The sequence below is a fragment of the Myotis daubentonii genome, chromosome 6, assembly GCF_963259705.1.
Source record: "Myotis daubentonii chromosome 6, mMyoDau2.1, whole genome shotgun sequence".
In the NCBI taxonomy this organism is placed as follows: domain Eukaryota; kingdom Metazoa; phylum Chordata; class Mammalia; order Chiroptera; family Vespertilionidae; genus Myotis; species Myotis daubentonii.
Window position 1 is genome coordinate 76424062 of NC_081845.1, and position 25530 is coordinate 76449591.

At 34.3% G+C, this 25530-nt stretch overlaps 1 protein-coding gene across 7 annotated transcripts in view; it reads right to left on the reverse strand.

Moving 5' to 3' along the window:
- Positions 1-25530, reverse strand: part of TINAG (tubulointerstitial nephritis antigen) — a 77058-nt gene that overhangs the window by 18970 nt on the left and 32558 nt on the right. For all 7 annotated transcript variants that reach the window (XM_059701358.1, XM_059701362.1, XM_059701360.1 and 4 more), the window contains 4 exons: positions 22158-22308; positions 19891-20071; positions 18357-18402; positions 14449-14572 (listed from right to left, as the gene is read on the reverse strand). In XM_059701358.1, coding sequence (XP_059557341.1) covers positions 14449-14572; positions 18357-18402; positions 19891-20071; positions 22158-22308 — 502 coding nt within the window. The remainder of the gene's footprint in view (positions 1-14448; positions 14573-18356; positions 18403-19890; positions 20072-22157; positions 22309-25530) is intronic.

Sequence of the window (25530 nt, forward strand, 5' to 3'; positions counted from 1 at the left end):
CAGTAGGTTACTGGGTTGATAAAATCCATGGTCCTTTTTAGATCTTAGATAATAAAATATTTCAAGTTTGGAAAATGGTAAATTTTTAGACATTGAACAAATTATTATTTTAATGCTTCTTTTATATTTAATATTATTTACTATCAAAATACTTAAAACTGGTAACAAAAGTGAAATAAAATAGTTTAGCATTCAAATAGTTTCAACTTTGAAAGTTGCATTTCAGAAAGATATAAAGATCTGAGGGTATAGAGAAGAGGGGGGAAAGGATTACAAAAGTAGAATCCTTAAAAAATAAGTACAGACTACTAAATAATAGTCTTCAAAAGGCTAAAAAGGTTATTTTATCTTTTATAAACAAAACATACTGACTCCAATTTAAGTTATTTTCTGACTTTTTAGTATTACTGGGAAAATAAATAGTAAAAATAATTGGATAAACAGTGAAAAAATGAAAGCAATGAAGCAATGTAAACACCATCTAGCATTAAGATAAAGTGGTAGAAATTGAATAATAGATTGAGACTATTTTGAACAATACACACCAGAATCAAGAAATTAAAAATTTAATAAGCCACAAAAATGTATTATAAAGAGTAAGGAAAGGGTGGATTATCCCATTATGTGAACCTGGTGCTTTTAAGCTCAGAGTTGGGAGGAAAAATTAGGTAGTCACTATACATCATTCACCCAAATATCTTTCAGGTAGATTGTTGACTTAATTATTTTAAAAATAGAACATTAATACCTCCATTAAAAGTTAAAGTATTGTTCAGGTCAAAATCATTACAGATAAATTTATAAAAGCCAACCACAACCTGGGATTTAGTCAATATTATGAAAGGTTTAATGCTTCCAATGCATTATGAGCTCATAGACATCCAAAATTTAAAAACTAAGACTCTATTAGGAGAATGAATAAGAGAAAAGAATAAAGAGTTTACAGTAGAAGAAAATGCAAAGAAATAATTGAAAATTCGGCTTTTTTTTCCTAGGGTCATTTCCTTCCCTACTCCCCACTTATTTAATCTCTAATGCACCAATACACTCTTAGGTGAGGTTCCCCTTCTCTCTGCTTCTATACAGTTTCACCTTATTCATTTCAAAACCACTGACTTACATTATATGTTTAAGAGGATGTCTCTCCTACTACTACATTTTAAACCCTTCAAGTGGAGGCAAGTATTTGTATGTATTTCTCAGAGCTCAGATCTGCCAATGTGTCAGGGGAAGAAAGATTCTTTTTCCATTTTGAAAGTTATTTAGTTTCTGCTACTTGCCTTGTAGCAGAAACTGAATTTCAGTTTATTGAAATACCATTTCTTTTTTTTAATGACAATTTCTTATTTCAGATATGTCTCATCTGAAAATAGAAGGATTCAGAACTAGGATGCTGAACTGAACTGTGTGAAAATGTGAAAGATTATTTGGTCTCTTTATTGGGAACATCACTTCACAGGATGAGAGGTAGAGGGATGTCAAACAGATACTTCCTGGTACTCTCACTATAAAGCAAATTATGTTGAGGCAAAGACACACAAATTAATATAGAGATAACAGAGGGATGTTAAGCAACTCAGAGACAGTGAAATAGTCAGAGTTAGGCTAAGCTCCAGGATAAGTCATTCAATAGAAGAATGCCCCTCTGACTTGGCCTACTTCTTAGATTCATTTTTCATTAGATTCCTCCTTCTATACTCAATCCATATGAAGTTCCTTCCAGTTCCTTAAGGATGCCATATTCTCTCTCACTGTGAGATTTTGCATTTGCTGCCCATTCTTCCTGCAGTATACTTTTCTCTTTCCAGAGACCTTCTATAATTCCTACTTGCTAAACTAAACTACAAAGCAGGTGCCACCTCTTTCCAGTCTTCTCTGGCCCCAGAATTGGGGTCATGTGCCTTCCTATATGAAGTACATCCTCACTAGTCAGTATACATTCCTGTCCTATTTCCATCTCCACACTTAAGACACTGTGTATTAGCATCTGCTTCTTTCTCTTTCCAGCCTCTTCCCTGCCCTCCTTGTTTGAGAACAGGAGAAGTATATTATTATATTATTGGCATTTGTATTCTTAACGTTTAGCACAACACTTCATACCTATTATGTATTTAAAGTTTCTTTTTGAAAAATTAAGCAAAAGTCTTTTTTAAAATACATGTTTATTGAATTTTAGAGAGGAAGCGAGAGAAATATATAGAAAGAAACCTGGAGAAGAGAAAAACATTATCAATAGTTTGCCTCCTTCTCACCCCCTACTGATCAAGCCCACAACTCAGGCATCTGTCCTGACCAGGAATTGAAACAGGGACCTTTTGATCCCTGGATTGAAAATCAACCACTGAGCCACAGCAGTCGGGCGCAAAAGTCTTTATATAAAGATTAAAGATGTATGGTCAAAGCAAGTGAGAATAGAATTTTAGATAGAATACAAGAATGTTTATTTCTTCCCTAAGAAAATCTTTATAAAAAGAAAAAATATAGCAATTGCTTGAGAAAATCTATGTAGTAAACAGACACTGAGTGGACTGTGACACTGACCTTCCTTTTTCACATATATGTGAATGTAGCATTGGAAGAATATCAATTTTGAAGTCAGAAGGATTTAAAAAGTTTTCTAAAACACTCTCAGTTTCTTATATCTGGTAAAATAGAATAATTTCCATTACATAAGGATTTTACCTGGTAAATATGAGGACTGTAGTGCTACCTCAGTGTCTATGGATGTTATTATAAAATATATTATTAATTTAATCAATCTCATAGAGCAGTAATTCTCAAAATTTCTCTAAAAGCAGAACACACAATCACAGAGGGCCTGGGAGATGTCAACCAAGTCAGCATTTCACAAATTTGAGTCTTTGGTTCTTTTCCTTTAAAATATATGCAAATTTGAAATTCTACCCCACTATTTAGCTCTGTTTGTTCTGATATTAAATTAAAATGTTCTTGCCAAATCGTTTACATTTCCCTGTCACCTTTGCAACTGGGCCAGAGCCATGTGAATGGGTTCTAGCCAAAGGAATGTGAATGGAGTGAGAAGAACCATTTCTGAGTGAAGGCTTTAAAAGAAGTGAGTGTAGGAAACCCTCTTCCTTAGCTGGTTTGGCTCAATGAATAGAGCAAGGGTCCTGGCTTCAATTGGAGTCAAGGGCACATGCCTGGGTTACAGCCTCAATCCCCAGTGCGGGGAGGGCAGGAGACAGCCAGCCAGTGATTCTCTCCCATCATTGATGTTTCTATCTCTCTCTGCCTCTGCCTTCCTCTCTGAATCAATAAAAAATATATTTTAAAAAATAAAAATAAAAGCACTACATTAAAAGAAACCCTCCTCATGATCCTCTTCATTTTCAATAGGCTGAATGAGGTCACAATATGTAATCCTAAAAGGTGGCAGATCAACACAGTAGAAAAAGTTTGAGGTCCCTGAAACCATATGAAGAAGAACTACCCTAAAATTAGAATCACCCACCTTGAACTATTATGTAAACAAGAAATAAACTTCTATTAATATATTTGAAGTATTAATTATTTTGAATCTATCTGTTATCGCAGCTACTCAAACCAGGGCACCCACATCACCCCCAAAAAAGAAAAAGCTAAACATTGTGAAGTTGAAACATCTCCCAAGACCCAAATTAAATGTTTTTGTATTACTTATACCAATTATCACACATTTATTTTCATTTTATAAATAAGTGTAGTTGAAATGTTTATTAAACTGTCTTAGACCTTGTCATGCATTCAAAACCTCTAATTAAAACATCTGCTTGGAATTGATCAATTTGCCAGGGGTTAAACATAACATAGCATGAAAACTCAGGCTTAACATTCAGTGGTTATTCAGAAAGAAAGAGGGGGGAATAAAGATGAACGAGAAAATACAAGTGGTGACCCCAATAAAGCTTTGTAAATAGCACTACATAAGAATCTGTGCTCCTGGAATACTTGATACTTATGGTAATGTATAGAAAATATAGGAAAAGTGTATTAGAAATTTAACTCTGAAGCATTATTTTTATATTCTCCTAGAGGACAAGTACCTTCACATAGGTATAGATAGGTAGATGAATATCAAAGATTTATGACTATAAAGTAGAAAATCAGTTGTTAATATAATTAGGCCTTAATATAGAAAATTATGGTTCTATAACACTGTATTTATAATATTTAAAATATCAGTTCACATAATATCATTATTACATGATTAATTTTTTCTCAATAAAAAAATCTGAAAGGTACAAATAAATTAGAGAATCATAAAATCACTGAGATTAGAATTAGCACAGCCTCTACTCCAATGATTTTTCTCCAAATCCATCAGTCCTCTTTTCATCACTCTTATTAAAGCTTTCTGTCATTCAGCAATACTTACATTAATATTCATATCCTAAACCTTTTGATTTTTCTGACTCTTCATTGCACCCATCTGGAAAACTCAATTGGGTAAATTCAACTACCCAATGCTCTTTGTGTACACACAAGCAACTGACTACTACACACAAGAGGGCAGAATGGTAGCATTAGCAATGCATGGCAATCTCTTTGGGTTCCTCTGGGCAGCTCTCTCTCCTAAACATCTAGAGAACCATTGCAAACCATCTCAATTCTCCTCTAATTTCTGATAAAAGCATCCCTCCTACCATCTTTTCCCTCTATAGATAACCTTACCTTCTACTATCTGAAGATAAAAAATGAAGGTATCTGGTAGGACTTTTCCTCAACTTACCACTATCTTGAATGTTAAAACAGATTCATTGAAACTTGTCCTCTCTGCCTTTTCTCCTGATACAATAGAGTTGACAATCTCTCTCTAAGACCAATCCCCAATCCTTCCAGCTTTCTGAAAAATCTTACAATAGCAACTTTTAAAGTAAAATCTCCTGGCCTCTTCTCTCTTTTTGTAGGCTCATCGTTTTTTAGCCAGTCTTTAAATATTGGATTTTTTTTTCATGGCTTAGTCTCAATCAATCTTTCTGTTTTTCTTACTCTGCTCAGTCCTATCCATCTTCAGCACTTATCTCTTATGACCTTGAGGTTAGTATATCTATCTTCTCTGACACCTATCTGCAATCTTATGTCTTAAAGACACCTCAAAAATCATCACACCCAATATTGAACTTTCCCATCTCATTGTACATGTTCTATTCCAAATCTACATCATGTCTGCCAGCTTTTCTCCTTCAATATTTTTGATCCATTCATGTCTCCCCAACTCTCCCACCATCTTACCAAGTCTAGACTGTTATCTTTTACTTAGGTACTACAATTTGCCTTTTTACATAACATTTTTATAGTAAAACAATCTTTCAAAGATCATGTCACCTTTCTATTTAAAAAAACTTCAGTGAGCCTGGCTGCGGTGGCTCAGTGGTTGAGCATTGACCTAGGAGGTCACAGTTAGATTCCCAGTCAGGGCATATGCCTAAATTGCGGGCTCAATCCCCAATCAGGAAGAAAGCAACTGATCACTGATTCTCTCTCAACCCTAATGTTTCTATTTCTCTCTCCTTCTCCCTTCTTCTCTGAAATCAATAAAGATATATTGAAAAAAGAAAAATAAATAAGTAACTTCAGTGACTTCCCTTTGCTCTTAAAATGCTTAACTAAATGCGTAACATGCTTCACTGAATTCTGTAAAATGGCCTACAAGTCCCTGCCATCTGAGGTTCAGCAATCATAGCACTGTGTTCATACAATGTTTTGTATCCTTCTGACCATAGGTTTTTGTTTTTTTTTATGCAAGCTGTTCCCTTTGCCTGTTCTTAAAAAACCCATAAATCTCAGCTCAGACTTTCTTCCTCAGGGACATTTCTCAGATTCTAAAGTCTAGATCAAATATTGTATACCCTCTTACCACTTTCAACCCTGCTTTTGTAAAATGTATAATAACTTTACATTTTTTGTGTGTTTTTGTTTGATATCTAATTGCATTGTGAAGTCAAGGACTATTGTTTTATTTGCCACACATTGCCTATTACCACAGCTCTAGGAGCAACATGAGTTCTATTTTTGTTGAAAACACAGAAAAAAACAAACTTAGAAATCATTCTATCTGTGCCCAAATTTAAGTCATCATGGTAGCTATGCACCAAGGTTTACAGAAATCTCTTCCTTGATTTTTGGATGATTCACTAAAGCAGATGCCTTCACAGTCACTTATTGGAAACTTGTTTAATTTCTATAATTTTGCAGCATTTTAAAATGTATTTTGGGGTGTTCAATTTAATTTTAAAAACTGGCATTCTCTATCATTCACTATGTATTTGAAAAACATCTTTGTTATTTTGTAATTGGTTCTTCCTGGATTCTTTTCATGTTTGCTTTCCTTTCAGCTTCCATTTCACAATGGTCTGCCTTCTGTCTGAGTCACTACACAATATTTAGGTAATGTGAAAAAGTTGATATTGTTGACATGGAGCACAGACACAAAAATTAGCACCCAAGCTCGGGTCCTTTATATAACACAATTTTAATTGTGCAGCTATGCATCAATTAGTAGAATATAAGTTTAATGAGGACCAGGATTTGTGTCTATTTTGTTCACTGATACATCTCCAGTACCTAAAACAGCACCTGGCACTTATAGGTACTCTATGAAAACTTGTTAAATAAATAAAATTTAACATAAAATATTATTAAACAATGGAAAAATATGTCCTGAAATTATTTTATTATTCTCTTTTGACTATATCATCAGTAAAATGCTGTCCCATAAGCAGGGGTAACAATATGAAGAAAATTCAATGTTTACCCCAATTATTTATTTTAATTGTCTAAATTTTTTTTAAAAAAAATATATTTTTATTGATTTCAGAGAGGGAGGGAGAGGGATAGAGAGATAGCAACATTAATGATGAGACAGAATTATTGATTAGCTGCCTCCTGCATGCCCACACTGGGGATCAAGTCCGCATGTACCCTGACCAGGAATCGAACAGTGATCTCCTGGTTCAAATGTCGACACTCAACCACAGAGTCACACTGACTCGTCAAGTTTCCAAAATTTATACCTGATAGATTGTTTTATTCAGGACTTTTTATTCATATGATTTGCATATTAAAATCATATGCAAAAAGTAAATGGCATTAATGCACTACATTCTCAACTTCTGACTTAAGGATTTTAAAAAGCTCAGAACCCTTTCTGAACAGGGACACTGGGTAAACTGTAATAGATATGGAGAGAGATACTTATGGAATAGAACCATAGTATAGAGAACACTAACCGGGATAAATATCTCAAATACCAACCATATTGTTTTTATTTCAATATACTTTTTTTCTGCATATTTTAATATCTCTAAAATTGAGAACCATCTAAAAATCAATGGAGTTTCTTAGTTTAATGGGTAATGTTTCCTTATTATTGTTGTGTAAAATAATGCCAGTCTCATAATATGACATTTTTTATTCAATTAAATGCTTTTATAATTCTAGTATCCATAATGGGGATAAACAGATGTTTTAGAAGGAGAAGAGGGAGGACTAAAATAAAATTATTTACTAGAAGCAAAGAAATCTTTGTTTTTATAAGTTGTTATCTGCCTATCACAATCCTGTCCTTTACATATATGGGAATATATAGCATGTATTACCTTATGCTGGTGTCAGTTGTGAATGTGTCTGCCTCATTCCCTAAAGTCCTTAAGAGTAGGACTATGTAGTTATCCTCCTTCTATTTCCCAGTGCTTGGCATGTGATAGAACTTTAAATTCATTTGTTCAAGTAAGTGCAGTCTAACAGCGTTGTTTTCTACAGAAAGAGCAGCAAATAGAATGTATGTATTGCAATAAATTTGTAAGGTACTTGATAGGAGTATATTCAGCTCTCTGATAAGAAACATTAACTTACTTGGGCTATTTGATTACTCTCTAATTCACTGATGCATTAATTTTCTGCATGTAGTAATTACCAAATCAGGAATTACTAATGAAGACATGAATTAAAAATCTACTTCTCCAGGGCACCTAACAATGCCCAGGGGACCTAAAATATTTCTGAAAAATAAACATGTGCTCCAAGAGTAATTTGTCAGAATTAGCCTTGTTAATTGTCACACATGTGATATATATTTATAAAGGTCTCAATTTTCTAAATGTTTATAAAAACGAACACACTACTGCAACTGACACATTGAACATGGAAAACAGATGGTGTCAGAGTGATTAAATGTAAACACATCCATATCTTGTACAACACCAGCATGAACAAATTCAGGAGTAGACTGAAGGTAACACAACCAGCATAGCTAAGTAGGTGATAGAGATGATAAATGATCAGTTCTAATAAATGAAGAAAGAAAGACTCCACATCAATATTGGCACTTTCAGTGTTCTCTGAATGATAGAAAATTTATTTCAATCATCAAGAATGCGGTGGAAAAAAATTTCCAATCAAGGACATCACTAGAGAAGACAAAAACTGATCCTGAAATATACATAAGAAGGAGAGGTTTAGAAGGAATTGGACTTTCAAAGTGAAGGAAAATTAAAAAAAGATGAATTTCCAGTTACAGTGGCAGCATAAAAGCATATTTGTTCCATTCATCTTCCTGAAAAGTAACTAAACTATTAAAAATTTAAAAAATAGCCCTAACCGGGTTGGCCCAGTGGATAGAGCATCGGCCTGCAAACTGAAAGGTCCCAGGTTCAATTCCTGTCAAGGGCATGTATCTTGGTTGCGGGCACATCCCCAGTAGGAGATGTGCAGGAGGCAGCTGATCGATGTTTCTCTCTCATTGATGTTTCTAACGCTCTATCCCTCTCTCTTCCTCTCTGTAAAAAATCAATAAAATATATTTAAAAAAGAATTTAAAAAATAAAACCCCAAATGTAAAACCTCAATACTTTCTATCATCAGTAAACCAAGCAAACATCTGTAATCCCAAATAACAGAGGAATAACAGGAAAATACAGTTTGTTCTCTACCAAAGCAAGAGTAGATGCTGAGAAACAACAGTAAAATCCTTCCCCTCTATCACCAACCTGAATAGGAGAAGTTTGCCCTTAAAAGTATATGACAGTCCAGGAATATCCCCTAATGAGGGCCAATACAGGTACACAGCAATCAAACTATGTCGGTCTGTTCCCACACAACCCATCGGAATTCTGCTGAGGAAGAAATCACACTGGAAGTCCACTAGACTGCCAGAGTCCTGGCCAACCATCCGGGGGCAATGGTTGAAAGATAAAGCAAAGTGAAGCAGAGAGGAAAGGCAAAGAATCGCATATGACAGCAAAGATACCTGCAAGGGCTGTATTATGAGTCCCACCAAATGCTCCAGCTATGCACGAAGGGAAGAGTTGATTTGGCCAGAATGGGTCCAAGAATTGCACACTTCAATCAAAGCTGAGGAGTGCTTCAGCTCTCTCCTCCAACTTCTGCTTACTCTATTTTTCACCAAAAGAGCTGACCCATTTAAAGAAGAGTACCAAATGAGAACTAGCATAGAACATGTGCTAAAAAGTTTATTCTTTGACTAGAGAAAGCAGTAAGTATTTTATAGATCAGCATTGTATTAGGTGGTGTGGCTACATCAGTGAATATTACAGATGCCTGCTCTCATGGAGCTTCAATCTAGTAGGGAGAAAAGACAATATACTACTAACATACTACAAAGCTAATAAATTAAGCATGTGTTAGAAAGTAATAATTATTATAAAATTAATAGATCATGTAAGAGGGATCAGACATGCTGGAAGAGAGGATAGTTAGCAGTATTAAATAAGACAGTCAGGGTAGCTACACTGAACAGATTAGATCTGAATAAATACTCAATGAAAGCACAGAAACTAAGAAATCAGATGTCTGAAAGAGCATTTTAACCACAGAGGAAGACCCAGATGTGTGGGTTCCTGAAACATTAAAGGAACTAAAGTAGGAAGAACAGGCATAGATGAACAGAAATTGAGATCAGAACATTGCTGAGGGTGCAGGTAGGTGCAGGTGGGGGAGTCCTCAGACCATGCAGGCCTTTGTAGGCCATTGTAAAGACTTTGGGTTTTGCTCCCATGGAACTGGGGAAGTAGTGCATGGTTCTGAGTAAAGAAGTAACAAGATCTGACTAGTGTTATAAAGGAACACTCTCATTTCTCTGTTGGGAATAGACTTTTGAGGGAAAATATAAATGAAGGAAGACCAGTTAGAAGCTACTTAAGCAGTCCATATACATAATATTGGGTAATGGCAGGTCAGGCAAGAGTTGTGGTAGTTTGAACAGTAAAAAATGGTTAGATTCTGGATATAAGTTGAAATAACAGTTTCTCACACATTGAAAGTGAGTTTCAAGGAAAGGAATTTTGAGGATAATTTTCAGGTTTTCAGCCAGAGCATATGGAAGGATGTTGTCATCAACTAAGATGGAGAAAGTCGGTATTGTTCAGCAGGTATAAAGGCAGGAATCAGGAGCTGAGTTTGGAAGTGCTGAATTTGATTCATTTATTAGGTACCTACATGGGGATGTCAAGAAGGCCATGGGATGCATAAGTCTAGAGTTCAGTAGAGAGGTCTAGGCGGCAGATAAACTAGTAAATCCAGTTTGTGTCAGGTTTAGATGGTTCTCAAAGCTGAGATGAGCTCAGAGACTGATGAGTTCATCAGAGAATGAGTGAGAATAGAAGGGAGAAAAGACCTAAAACTGAATATGGACACTCTAACATTAAGAAGTATACAAGTACAGGGAGGGGAAAAAACTAGCAAAGAACACTGAAAAGTCACAGCCAGAAAAGAAAAACCAGCAGGAAATGATGGGCAGGTGTGCATTCTGACAGATGACTATTGCAATGTGGAGGTCATTAATAACCTTGAGATAAATATTTTTATGAACAGGAGCAGGGAAATAAAAGTGTTTGGAGAGGTTTAAGAAAAAATGGGTGGAAAAACATTGAAGAAAGTAAGGACAGACAAATCGTGCGAGGAGTTTGCTGTAAGAAAAGACCATGAATGGAGTGTGGAGAAGCAGAGTCAAGGGAAAGTTTTTATCATCATAATAGCTGAGATATAATGGCATGCATGTATGTTGGTAGAAAAGGCTGATTATAAAGTAGAGAAAGGGAAATTGCTTCTGCACATTCTTAAATAGTGAAGAAGGTTGGTGTCCACACTACAGAAGGGGGGATTTAGGTAGGAGCATGGTGCTTCACATATGTAACAAGTAGAAGGAAGAATATGAGAGAGTGCATGCTGCGAGGTGGCATGAATGATACTTGGAGTTATTTCTGATGGCTTTAAATTATTTTGGTAAAATAGGATTCAAGATTATCAACTAAGAGCATGGGGGTAGAGGTATTGGGGATTCAAGACAAAAGAAAAGGTTTTGAGATAATCACCTGGAATGGGACAGTAAACAGAATAAAAATCCAGAATATAATTGCCTGGCAGTATTAAGCAACTACTTGAAATTTGTGGTTATAAATAAAAGTGAAACCAGCACACTTACTACTTTTTCTGGCTGTGTTCAGATGCACAACTACAGGTATGAAACAGGCTGATTTTAATTTAACCAGATTTGAGATTTTGCTAAGCCAATATGATGAATCAAGCAAGGGCAGAGGAGTCCAGGGCGTGTGTAAGTGATTATAATGAATCACCACAGATTTTTAACTAAATAACAAAGGGAGTGGCCATCAAGCAGAAGAGAGACAGTTAACTGGTGGTCAGATTGAATGGATTGATTTATTGAAAGTATGTATGTGACTGAAGGACAGTTGAGGTCAAAGTAGTAGAGGGAGTGGACTGGAAGGAGGAAGTGATAGAGAGTAAAATGCATAGATTAGAGATTAAATTTCTTTTTATGTTTTTCAATCCTCATTGGAGGATATTTTCCCATTGATTTTTAGAGAGAATGGAAGAGAAAGTGAAAGACAGGGAGAAATATAGATGTGAGAGAAACAGTCCAATTGGTTGCCTCCTGCACATGCTCAGACCAGGAGCCTGCAACCTAGGTACATGCCCTTGACCAAAATTGAACCTGGGGCCCTTAGGTCGCCAGGCCAATGCTCTATCCACTGAGCAAAACCCACTAGGGCAGCAGTTCTCAACCTGTGGGTTGCCAAGCTGTGGGTCGCGACCCCTTTGGTGTCGAACAACCCTTTCACAGGGGTCGCCTAAGACCATTGGAAAACACATATATAATTACATATTTTTTGTGTGATTAATCACTATGCTTTAATTATGTTCAATTTGTAACAATGAAAATACATCCTGCATATCAGATATTTACATTATGATTCATAACAGTAGCAAAATTACAGTTATGAAGTAGCAACGAAAATAATATTATGGTTGGATGTCACCACAACATGAGGAACTGTATTAAAGGGTCGTGGCATTAGGAAGGTTGAGAACCACTGCACTAGGGTAAAAGTGTTTTGTTTTGTTTTTTTAAAGTCAGGCAAAAGACACATGAATACTATACAGCTCAAAAGGAACTATTCAGGGAAACTGGAGAAGTCAGACATAGACTCAAAGAAGACCTTAAAAGACAACCAAAAGAAAGGGAAGAGAAAAAATGAAAAAAAAACATTTCAGAGGCAAAAGCCCTTTGGAGAATGAATGCCAAATACTACAATAAATATTCAGAGATAGATGGGACCAAGTAGAGAAAATCATACACAATGAAATAATAAAGAATTATAAGTAATATTAAAATATTAAAGCAGATATAGATGATCCAGCATATGTATAATATATACTTTTTTTAAAAAAAGTGAATAAAGCTAATTCAAGAAAAAAGAAAGATTAATATATGTATTTGAGTAGAAAAGATTATGTCACTTATAAGGAGACAAAACATCTGGATGGCCAGAGATTTTTCTGCAGGAAAACTAAATGCCAGAAACTCTGGAGCACTATTTAGAAAGTTTTAAAGGTTCTAAAATCCCAGGATTTTATACTTATTAAAGTTATTCCTGAATAAAAATAAAACAAATACTTTCACAAATGTGAAAGAAATTAGGTACCACAGGCATAAGATCCTGTCTTGATTAAAAATAAAATAAATAATGAAAATTAAATTCAAGAACAGAAAAGCGAGCATCAGTATTTGCTTATCATTGACTTTATTAATATATAAGAAATTATAAACTATGTATATTATGGTTTCAGAGAAGAATGCAAATTTTGTAATCCTTTGATATGTAAAAATAATATTACTAACACATATAAGGTATATGAGAGGAGGTGAGGTAGAAAAAGTGGAAGAATAAGGAATATCTTGTCTGTTAATAAATCAATATAACCTGAAATTGAAATATGAAGTTAAAAATGGATTATTACTCCAACCACTAATTTTTACTATAATTTTCTCTTAAGAATAAAATGTTCTTTTAGAAACTAGGATCTCTTGTCTTAAATTCAAGTAAAATAAATCTGAATATTAGTATTTTAAAATTCTACTATCCCATATTATCTTTCTATTTTTTGTTTGTCTCTCTAACTTTTCAGGAGGAGAGAGAGAAAGAGAGAGAGAGTTACATGATATGATTTCACCACCTGTTAATAAGGATTTTGGGGGAATTTAATATGACTTAAAGTAAAAGTAAATATTCAGTAATTAAAAGAATATTGAAAAATTGGTATTCTTATATACCGCTGATGAAAAATTTAGCAAACTTTTTGTTGTCATAAAATTTTAAATACTTTAGTATCTCATTTTCCTGTTAAATACATCTAGTGATTTATCTAGCCATCTTTCTCTACAGCTATATAATTAGGAGACATATAAAATTACTCCAAATTCTTGAGCCACGTTATCACTGAATAATGAAATTACCTATTCTACATTAACTTGAAATGTATTTCAATTCTAAGATGCACATATTTTCACATCCATGAAATCAAGAAAAGCCATAATCAGTAGTTTCTTACATTCAATAAAATGTAATTTTATAGTGGAAATACCAGAGTATTTCAAATAAGGGAGGTATGATGTTTAAAGAGACATCATAGAGGATAACTGTTCTACATACCTTGGAATTGACTCAGAGAGTTTCAAAGATCAGTAAGGAGAAAGTAATGATTTGGTTGCAGCAGAGGTTGCTTGTGTGTGGGTTCAATCAGATGAGAAAAGTGAGGGTTTGGGATGGAAACAAAACAAAATAATTCCCAAAATCTTATCAGTAGCATTTCATTTGAATTGGAGTGAGACATTATGAGAACAGACTTGCAATAATATATCTCCCTTGCCCTTGGAACAGATTCTTAAGACACACTGCTAATAGGTTAGAGACAGGAAATGGCCATTTTATTTTTTAACAGAATTTTAAGTTACCTTTTCACTGAATTTTAAAATAGTAACTGAGGATTATTAAGGCTTAGATAATTTTTAATTTATATCAGACTGTCTCAATACAAAGCAGAATTTTGGTACCAAAATGCACTACAAACACTTTCTTTTAGTTTCGTTTTTTAAAAGTGTTAAATAAAGATTTTTAAGAATTGCCTTACCCAGTGAGTTTGACTGCATGTGTCCGAAGCTTTCGATATTTTTCTGATTCTTCATTTGCACTGGTCACATGTCTATATATCCCCGACTTATAATGGAAGAAGTCCTCATGGACTTGCATTATGGCTAAAATAAAACCCAATAGGAAAAAATGACACAGTTAAAAACATTAACTTTATAAACCTCCAGAAATTCTCACAAAACAACCAACGGGTAAATTGCCAGGAATAGAATTTAAGAAGCAATCTTGTAATACAGGCTAATTTTGATTCCTGCTTAATTTAATTGGTTGCAATATATTTTTTTGTTATTGTTGAACTTATTGGGATGACATTGGTTAATAAAATTATTTTATAGGTTTCAGGTGCACAATTCCATAATATATCATCTGTATATTGTACTGTGTGTTCACCAACCCAATTCAAGTCTCCCTCCATCACCATTTATCCTCCTTTTATCTTAATTTGCCTCCCTGCAACTCCCTTTCCTTCTGGTATCACCATTCTGTGGATTGTCCATGAGTTTGGTTTTTAGTTTGCTCATTTTGTTTTTTTGCTTAATCCCTTCACCTTTTTCACGAGGCAACCCTCTCCGCCTCCCCTCTGACAGTAGTCAGTCTGTTCTCTGTATCTATGAGTCTGTTTCTATTTTGTTTGTTAGTTAATCTGGAGAATATTATGGGAAGTGAAATAAGCCAGTCAGAGAAAGACAAGTGTCCTATGATTTCACTTACATGTGGCTGCAATATTTTCTTCTTCTAAGAACAACTTTTAGCTGTTTGAGTGTTACTTAAATTCACATTATACCTTTAAAACACCAGGTATTCTTAATTGACAGAGGCACTATTACGAGGAATTGAGTCTTTGCAGTGGAGGACCTTGGCACTTGGCTAGTGATTTGCGATTTCTCCATTAACCTTATGCTTTACCACAAGCCTCTTACAACTCTAATTAAGCTAGCAGCACCGAGTGAGCCCAGCAAACCGGGCTTAAAGTAATTGTCCTTAATCCTTAGAAATAAATACACATCTTTCCTTGGTGAGCTTGAATAGAAAGCAAACCCTTGGCAAAAGAATATTCTGACAAGATCCCAGCGTCCCAGCTCTGGAGAGCTGAGCCAATGTTGTATTCTTTAGAAAGTGAGAGCTTATGCTTTATAAAGCTCTCCTTCATTTCCTCACCTAGATTACTTCTTTTCTGTACTGTGGGCTTTGTTGAAGGGCTTGGGAAATTCAGAATGAAGACTTTAAACTTCTAGAAGATGTGAACTGAAAATATTTTTAGTTGGGGAAAATTGGTAAGCCCCTTCATAACTATGTACCCTGCTTGTCTATCTTAGTTTGACATGCATTTTACATAACATAAGCATTTGATAGCTACTAACATGAAGCTTCTATTCCAAGGTCAAATATCACTTTTTAATGTTCCATTTTTATTTTATTTTTAATGTTCCATGCCTTTTCTGATGCCGTTCAAATATTCTCAAAAGATGTTAAATTTTCTTTATCGACTTTAAAAAACATTCCCATAAGTTTTTAAGAATTTATATAACTGTGCTCTATGCAGATTTTTGCTTTTGTTCTATTTCCATAACCTAAACTTATTTTTCATTCTACATATTGTAGAAAAATGCACACAGTGTTATTTAGTCAGCATTCTGTTGCCTTTTATAGCCTGTTTTATTGAGACTGGGGGGAAATGCAACAATGGGTAGACATCACTTTGCATCTATAGCAAGATGAGTCAATCAGCATTTATAAAAATGGGAAGATATTGTAAACTTTTTTCCTTTTTTATAAAACCACTAGAGGCCCAGTGCATGGATTTGTGCACATTGGAAGGAAATTAATTAGAAGAAATATTTTAGAGGCCAGGGAGGGACCGTGGGAGATTGGCCAGCTGGGAAGGGACTGTGGGAGGGCTCTAGGACGTATCAGGCTCATCTTGCCTAGTCTCAATCTGCCAGACCCCAGCAGCAAGCTAACCTACCAGTCAGAGCATCTGCCCCCTGGTGGTCAGTGCACATCATAGCAACTGGTTGAAAGGTTGAACATTTAGCATATTAGGTTTTTATTATATAGGATATAAGATTAGCTTCTGTAGCTTTTCCAAACTCTGTTAACCATCATGAATAAAATATTCTTCATTGCAGAAAAAACACAGCCAACTACAGAAAGCCATCAAAATGAACATGGAGGCAGCTCCTTTCTTCCATTCCTGACACCAAAACAGATTTGATGAACCCACAAACATCTAACTATATAAGCTACTGTAGTACGATTTTATTTTGAACCTGCAGCAAACTTATGCAGAATTATCATATGCTTGAGGGCAGGATGAAGCTTGCCTTCACTGTGCTCTTTCACTCCCGGCTCAGGCTGGCAGGAGATAGCTTCTCAACAAACATTTGTTCAATGGGGGTTGAATACTTTGCCTTTCAATTTTATTATTTTGAAATTTTACCTCTTTACTTTTGATTTGTTGTGTGAAATTTATAAACATTTAACTGTATGACCATATAAGAAACCTAAGGTGTTCTGTTTTAAATAATTATGATCCCAATTTTTTTTTTTTGACATAGAGAGAGAACTTATGACGGTAACTAGATCTGAAGATTCGGAGATGGTTAAGTAACTTGCCTAAGGTCATTTAAGTAGCCAATGTCAATTGTTAAGTAGCCAATTTTTAAATTCATCCTTGATTTTAAATGCCTCTGCTCTTCAAATTTGTCACACAAACTCCACTTACTTAATATATTTAAATTGTACATGTATTGCCCTTCTCTTAGAAGAGCCAACCAAAATGACACAATTGTAAAGAAAAAAATTTTTTCTATTCATTTGTTTCAGGTTTTGCTTAAGACCCAAGGATTTTAAAAACTAAAACATGTCCCAGGATATGTTTAGTGGAAGCTTCAGTTTCTCAATAAGTAGTAAGTGGTGATACCAATCAATACAAGTTACTCCAACATAATTTTAAAATCCATGGTGCCTGCTAGATATTGAATCAATACTAATCAGGTCACCATTAACAAAAACAAGAACTGGCCAACAGTTCCTTAGGTGTATATCAAATATTTTAAATTTAAGCTTTGGTTTAATGTATTTGGTTCATCCCAGAACATTGATAATATATTTTGGGCCTTTTATTGTTCACAACCTATATTTCCACTTCAGATCTCACTAGATATGCTCTTCATGCCTTTCAAAGCAATTTATTACAGAGAATATACACTGTGAATGTACCTTTAGCTATGCCATTGGTGAAAAATAAAACTCAATAGGTAAGCAGAGAAACTATGTATCAGAGATGATATCTTAAAACTAAAGTCAATGTACAGTAATTTTATTTACTGCTTACTATCTGTAATACAAATTGATCAAAATAGAAAGCCTTTTATAAAACACAAAATCCTACTGGCTTATTTGATTTGTTTTGAGTTTATAGAAAAATAAGTGTATCTACTTTAGTTCTACTGCTAAACCTTGATTTTTTTAATCCATTTCCTGACCCATTTAAGCTGAAGGTGAGAAAATTTCTAACACTATGTATGAATTTTAAATAGGACTGAACAATTGAATGAGCTCCATTACTTAGCATTTTATGTTTGACTGTCTGCTTGGTTCATAATCATGTTGGAAAGATTTATCAGACTTTCATCAAATGTGTCATTAATATTTAAGAATTAAATTTATGGATGAGTCTATTTTTTAAATAAAATGACAACTAATGAAGTTATTATATGAGCATATTTCCCATGATTGCCCTGACCTTAGAACTGATGAAGCCTTATGAACACTCTAAAAGTAAAAATTTTCTTCCTTTTATTAAGCTCTTTTTGCATGAGCTAAACTGTAATGTTCTTTATTAAAGGAATAAATAACACACAACCATATTTCATCCAAGCATACCTTGAACTGGTCCATTGTGTATGATTTCTTTCATTATTTCAGTTTCCTAGAAGGAGAATTATCAATGAGCATTGTTATTGTTATCAGAGCATTCTATCCCCATTGTCTGGTATATAATGTCAGGTGTTGTACAATCAATCTAGGAATTATACAATCCAATGTGCCTTGACCACCTGCCATTAATCAGGCTTTGAAATACTCACATGTGAGATGCCCCATTGATAAAGTTGCTAAAAACAACATGCACCCATTGATTTCATTGACTGTAACACTGACAAAAATGTTGGAATAGAGAGAAAATAATTATTTTTTATGGTCACAAAAATTAAGTTAAAACCATGTTTAATCATTGGCTTTTAATGCTATTTCCATTCTTTTGATCACAGGAGCGATTCCAGATGCATGTTCAGTGGAGTTCCTCAGTGCAGATTTAACATACAAATCTTGCTACCCACTGTGTAATGCAGCCCTCAGTAAAGAGCCAGGTTATTTATTCATCCGTTGATCGATTCACAAATATCACAGAGCACATAGCACCAAAACCCAGGATAGAAACAAATATTGACCCTGAATCTATCCCCAATGCATTTAAATTTTGGTAGATGAGACAGACAGCAACATAAATGATAAGTTCTGTTACAGAGAAGCTCAAAGTGCTATAGATGCAAACAAGAAAGGGAAATTAATCCTACCTAGGAGTCAAGAAAACCTCACAGAAAAGGTAAAGTTTTGACCTGGACCTTGACACATACCTAGTATGTGGGATTTTACCAAATGGAAATAGGTGGGAAAACCATTTGAGTAAGAGGAATAGCCACTTGGCTAAGTAGAGAAGCATAAATGTGCATGGTGTATCTAGGAAGCAGACAGTAGACCTTATATCAGGAGCAGTATCAGGAGTGGGTGGAGGGGTAGATGCTGGCCAGACAAAAGGCTGTAAAAGCAGCAGGTCAGAACCAAATCATGAAAGCCTGTATGTCGTGGTAAGAATATTGGACTGTATTTCACAGGTAACTGAAAGACAGTGAAGGTGAGATATTCTGAAAGTGAGAAGGTCTGGATAACACTGATACAATAGAATAAAGTTTGCCAGTGCTATTATCAGGAAAACTAGAATCCAAGGGCATATTTTGCTCATTACAGCTATGTCTACTTTAATTACTTTGTGGAGTAAGGCAAAGAATTGATAAAATGAGCTACGACCATAAATAAAAAGTCAGTAATAAAGGTTTAATTTAGTTTTTGCTTGTGATGTATATTAAGTAATTAAAACATAATTTAAAAACTCTATTTCCATGGGCATTTTTAAATGTAAGTCAATCATCTATACTGCTCACATTATAAAGATCAGAAATCATACCCAAACTGGAAATTTTTAATGGTCACCTTAAGAATATCAGAAATTATACCGGAAAACATAACATTATCTTAAAATGTATAGGTTTAAATAGATTTTAAATAGCTTTAATAACAGTAGAGCTATATATTTTTTTGAGCAAGTAAACCACTGTTAATTCTTGACATTCAGACTTACATTAGAAGAGACTCTGTATGGAGGAGAACATTGGTAGATCCTATTAGATTTCTCAATGTTGTTGGGACATGGCTTTGTGGCATGCCGTTTTCCCCGCCCATCAGACCTACTTGCCATGGCACAGGCATTATTGGTAGCATTTTGGTCCTTGAAAAGCGGATAGCATGCATGGGATACCAGTCTATTAGGAACAAGCAAAGAAGTAAATGTAATACTTAGAAAATGCCGTAACACCCTATCTATGTGCAACTTTACTGAAATAAACGTTCTGATGCTTACATGTGTAACTTTCAAAATGTTGACTGATTCTAAAAGAGCAGTTCACTGGCATTACACTCTCCCCTGCCCCCTTTTTTCTTCATCATACTTTTTAAAATCTTGCTTCAAACCACTTTAATAAATAACTCTATCTACATTATAGAATTTCCCAAGGATGAAAAGTGACTGTCAATAAAATCTGTGGTGATATTAATAGGGGAATTACTTCATTCTGCATCTATAATTATAATGCAGAAGAGCCAAGTTTAATGTAAAAAAGACAATAAATTTTATTATATTTAGATGGGGTAGTCTGATAAAGTATATGTTTATGTAAGGGTATTTTTACATTTTTATTAAGTTATAGGTAACTTCTCATAAGACTTCAACTATTATTTGTGGCTCATGATACTTTGAAGAAATAGTATATGCTAATATAATTTTTAAAGTTAATAAAGTAGAAAGTTATCTGAATTACACAAAAGATAAAGAAAACAATTTTAATCATCTCTAATTTTGAAACTGAACATAAAAAAGTACAAATTATTTGGCTCCAAATCTAACATAATTCATTGATTAGAGAAACAGATGGTAAGAAAAATAAAACAATTGGTTTTATAGTTATTCAATGTTGAATTGGCCATATAAGTATAAATCGGTTTAGTTCAAGAAAATTCAATAGTGTTCAATAGATTAAGGAAATATGGGCAAAGAGAGTAATGAAAGCAAAGCCATTAAAAACCTAACCACTTCAAAAGGACAACTTGCATTAAATGGGATAATGAGTGCAATCCACTGAATTGTGTTCCCCCAAATTCACCTATTAAAGCCCTAATCCCCAATTTGATGGTATTTGGAGATGGGACCTTCCAGATATAATCAGCTATAAAAGAGGTGAACAGAGTGGGGTTCATAATGGGATTAGTGTTTATATAAGAGGAGCAGACAGGAGAACTCTCTCTCTCTCTCTCTGCCCTTTGAAAACATAGTGAGAAGGTAAGCCAGGAGGAGGGCTCTCTCCAAAAACTGAATTGGCTACACTTTGATCTTGGGCTTCTCAGTCTCCAGAACTCTGAGAAATTAATGCTTATTGTCTAAGATACCCAGTCTATGGTATTTTGTTATGTTAACCTAAGCAGACTAACACAATGAGATTTAATTGGATCTCAATGATCATTTATATTTTTAACCCCCTAAAGGACTGTAATTTTTATTATAATACAAAACAGAAGCCAAACAAACACTCATACATCAGACGAGTATCAGCCTAAGTAGTCCATTAGTCCATTCTAAGCACTATCTTATTAGGCAAAACATGTGAAAAGAAATTTTTAAAAGAAATTTTTTGCCACTGCTCAATATCTGACACCCACTCTTTCAGATCGTATATTGTATATGTTGTATAGCAGGTCCAGAGTACTCAGTGAGTGAGGGGAAAAAAAAGGTGAGCAGTACATATGTCTACTACTAGATATCACCTGCAGTTTGCATAGCCAAATAATTCAGCTCTTAAGTAGATGAGCTCTCAAAGTAGGTTATCAGGGTACATGAGAGTAAAAATGCAAACTGTCTTTCTTCATCAAATGGAATGGAGACAATTAATGATATTGATGAATAGAGGCAATTGTAAATTACTTCTTTATTTTATTCATCTGATTCTAAACCTGATTTATCTGACATCTATTCATCTACCTTGGTAACTGAAAGGTTCAACAGATGTATCAGTGATATCAATTACTCTCTCTCTCTCCATTTGGCTCAGAGCAACAAAGAAGGCAATGCTTATTTGAGTCTTTCTACTAATTTAGCTAGAAAGCATACATTCTTCAAATAATTGTTTCTAATAGTTTATAAACTCAGCAGATACCAAATATAGCATACATTTATATAGATGTATCATATATATTTGTACATTTTGGGTAAAAATTTGAACCATATTTTTTTTTCTTATTCTAACCTTAAGTAGCCCTCATAAGAATTCTAGAAATATATGTTGGGCAGCTATTTACCCACGTTTTCTCAGGTACCACCAAGCCCTATCGATGCTTCCACTGTTGCATCCATGGCGATTCTTGGGACAGCAAGAAATCAAATTCTGAGGAGACAGATTGGCTGTGTATCGACCCTTAGACTGAATTGCTATTCGGTCAGCAGCCACACCTGTTTCAAATAAAACATTGATTAATATTCAAATGGCACATGGAATTTCTAATAATTTACATACCCTTTTTAATTTGAAGACTAAACTAGTCTTCTAAAATTTATGTAATTTAAAATTAAGGCAAAATTGTATTAATATATTTATATATTCCAATAAGTTCACTGTGTCATAATTTCAGCCATAAGTTTTATGTGATTTTGGTATTGCCCCATTGTCTTATCAACTTCAAAGACTTTTCTAGTTCCTTGTTTCTTGCATGTTCTATATACTTCTGAATTCTTCATTAAGAAATCTGTCAAATGAAACTCCTCATGGACCAAGGCTGTATGTTAATGACATTTGTATACCCTGCACCTAGAACAGTATCTTAAATATAGTTATGGATAATTATATATTTTTTAAATGAATGTAACTAAACTAAGGAAATCAGAAAAACTGATTATAGATATATTAATTGGAAATTCATCTATGTTAATCTGATATAGTGGAATAAATCAAATTTCTGGGTTTTTTAACTGGTATCTAGTTTAACTGCTTGTAAGACCATTCTTAAATTAATCCAGATTAATATGACTCTATCTGATAAAATATCTAAAAGTTACACAGCACACTTTTATGCTTATAATAGTCTCAAAAATTATGATCCTAATCTTATTTCAGTAGATGTGGAATTCATAAATATATATATATATATATATATATATATATATTTAGATATATATATATACATATATATATATATATAGTTATATATATAAATGCCTTTTATTATTGAAACTTACAGTCTTCTGTTTAAATAATTTCCTAGCTTGGCCATCATGAATCAATGTATCCCTTTTCCCAATACATATTTATTGACCACCTACTAAATGACAGATGTAATATATGATAAGACACAGAGAGTCATAACTAATTAACCAGTACCAGAAAACTATACATGTTTTCATTTTGATCATGCTACCATGATAAACTAATATAAGTAATGAGATCATGAAAATAATTGGGGAGGATGCCATTTTGGTACACATTGTTTGTTGTTGCCTGGTATAGTCTCAGTCTAGATGTTTAATCTCTTACTTTTAATAGAAGGCAGCAGAGCCATAACCTTTCTTCTAACCATCTAATTTTCTCAGAAAAAGTTATCATTTCTGCTCATTAAAACTGTCTTGGTACTAGAACCCTTCAAAATGCTAACTTAGAATTATTCTAAAATAATTTATTTTGAAATGATTCATTTACATATGCATTTCTGTACATACATGGCTTTTATGTAACTACAGCATATGTACATCTCCATAGTAAAATTGCTGGCACATTTCAGTTGCTCAATATGTGTTCCCAACTATTATTGTGTTAGGATATATTTCATAGGAACAAATGACATTATACTACCTTCTCTGCTATCCTCAAGAAAATAGTTCCCTACTTCGTAAAAGAAACTAGAAATCCTTTGATGCTTTGACTTTCAGTACAAGGGTTCAGAATCAAATATAATTTTTTGAAATGTAGAGAAAAGAATATTCAAGGAGCCAGAAACTTGACTTCAATGGTAATTTTTGCTTGGCTTTCGGCTCTGGGTGAATCACTTTATCTATATGTGCCTCTTATAAAACCAAAGACTTAAAAAAGTTGACCTATAAGATTCCTTCTAGCCCCATGAATCTGGAGATTTCAACTAAAGGACAAACATTTTAAATTCAGATGGTATGCAATATGTTGCTCTTATGTAGACATTTCTGAATCTCAGTGAAGGTTTAATCCAAATTCACTAGAAATACTTAGAAAAGGTCAGAAGATTAAAGAATGACTCAGTTCAACAAATTGTTTTTCACTCTGTTTGAAGACTTTTATTGGGCTTTACCTTTGAGACACACACTATTATTTTCTCTACTTATTTTATTCTGTCTCCATATTTGACTTGTATCATCCCCACCATTTCCAACTCCTTCACATCTTCAGCCTCTGACATCTTGCTAGAATTTTATTTGACTAAATAACTACTGATTTATATATGTAAATATTTTAATGTCTTATTTATTCCATTTTACAGCCTCTTTTAAACACAATTTTTGTCATTTTAACTACTACTTTCTGATAGAATTTTCTAGATCTTCACAAGAACCTAGTTTCTTCTTTTCTTTTCTTAACACATTAAAAAAATTATATCATCAGCCTGGTTTTCCATGCGGAACACACAGGACACAAAACTGTGTCCTCTAAAATCCAGAATGTGTTGAAAACCCTCTCTCCACTGTTTTGGGGACAAATGCAGACTTAGTCCTGCACTGAGGCCTTCTGTGGGTCTGTGACCTAGGGACCCCAAAACACACTGTCTAAATCAGCCCAGCATGTTTACTCTCAGCATTTCACCACCAACATCTGTCCTAAGACATCTTCAGAAATACTGGTCTAACCTAAAGTTAAAGTAGAATGCTTAGATATCACCTAGGAGGTGTACTACATTAACCACATGAATACAAAATGACAAATGATTTATCTGATTAAATCTCTCCCATCCATCAGGAACAGGGCTTAAAGAGATCCCCATGTGGATCCCTACTGCAGTGAGGACCAACATTAGATAGTCAGGGAGCTAGTAGTCAGTAGCATAAACAAAGGGAGCCACTCCAGAGGTGCCCTTGGCTACTGGCATTATTTCTAGAACAAACTAGCTGATACCTACACAATGAAGCAATGTTATTCACACAAAAATATCAGCACTTTCCTGTCCTAAAAAAATGCCCCTCTTCAGAGCTGGCTCCTCTAAGAGCCTAGGTACTTATTTCACAATGCTCTCGGTGCTTAGCCTGCTTTCGAGTACTCTTTTGTAATTACCTTTAAAGCTTAGAACATAGTTTCTTGATAGCAGCCAATAAGTATTATGTCAGTGTATTTAATTGCTGGAGTACAGCAAACACTCCTTTGAGGATAATTTGGACACCAAATCTTGGCATTAACTTGAGTGTTGATTTACTGGACTTCTGAGCTTATAGGAAACTCGCTACAAAAGATGTATTGTTACACTTTTGAATGATCAGCAACACTAATTTGAGAGTTATTCTTTTTTTTTTTTTAAATTAAATCTTTATTGTTCAGATTATTACATTTGTTCCTCTTTCCCCCCCCCCCATAATTCCCCTCCTCCCAGTTCCCGCCCCACCCTCCGCCCTCACTCCCCACCCACTGTCCTCATCCATAGGTGCACGATTTTTGTCCAGTCT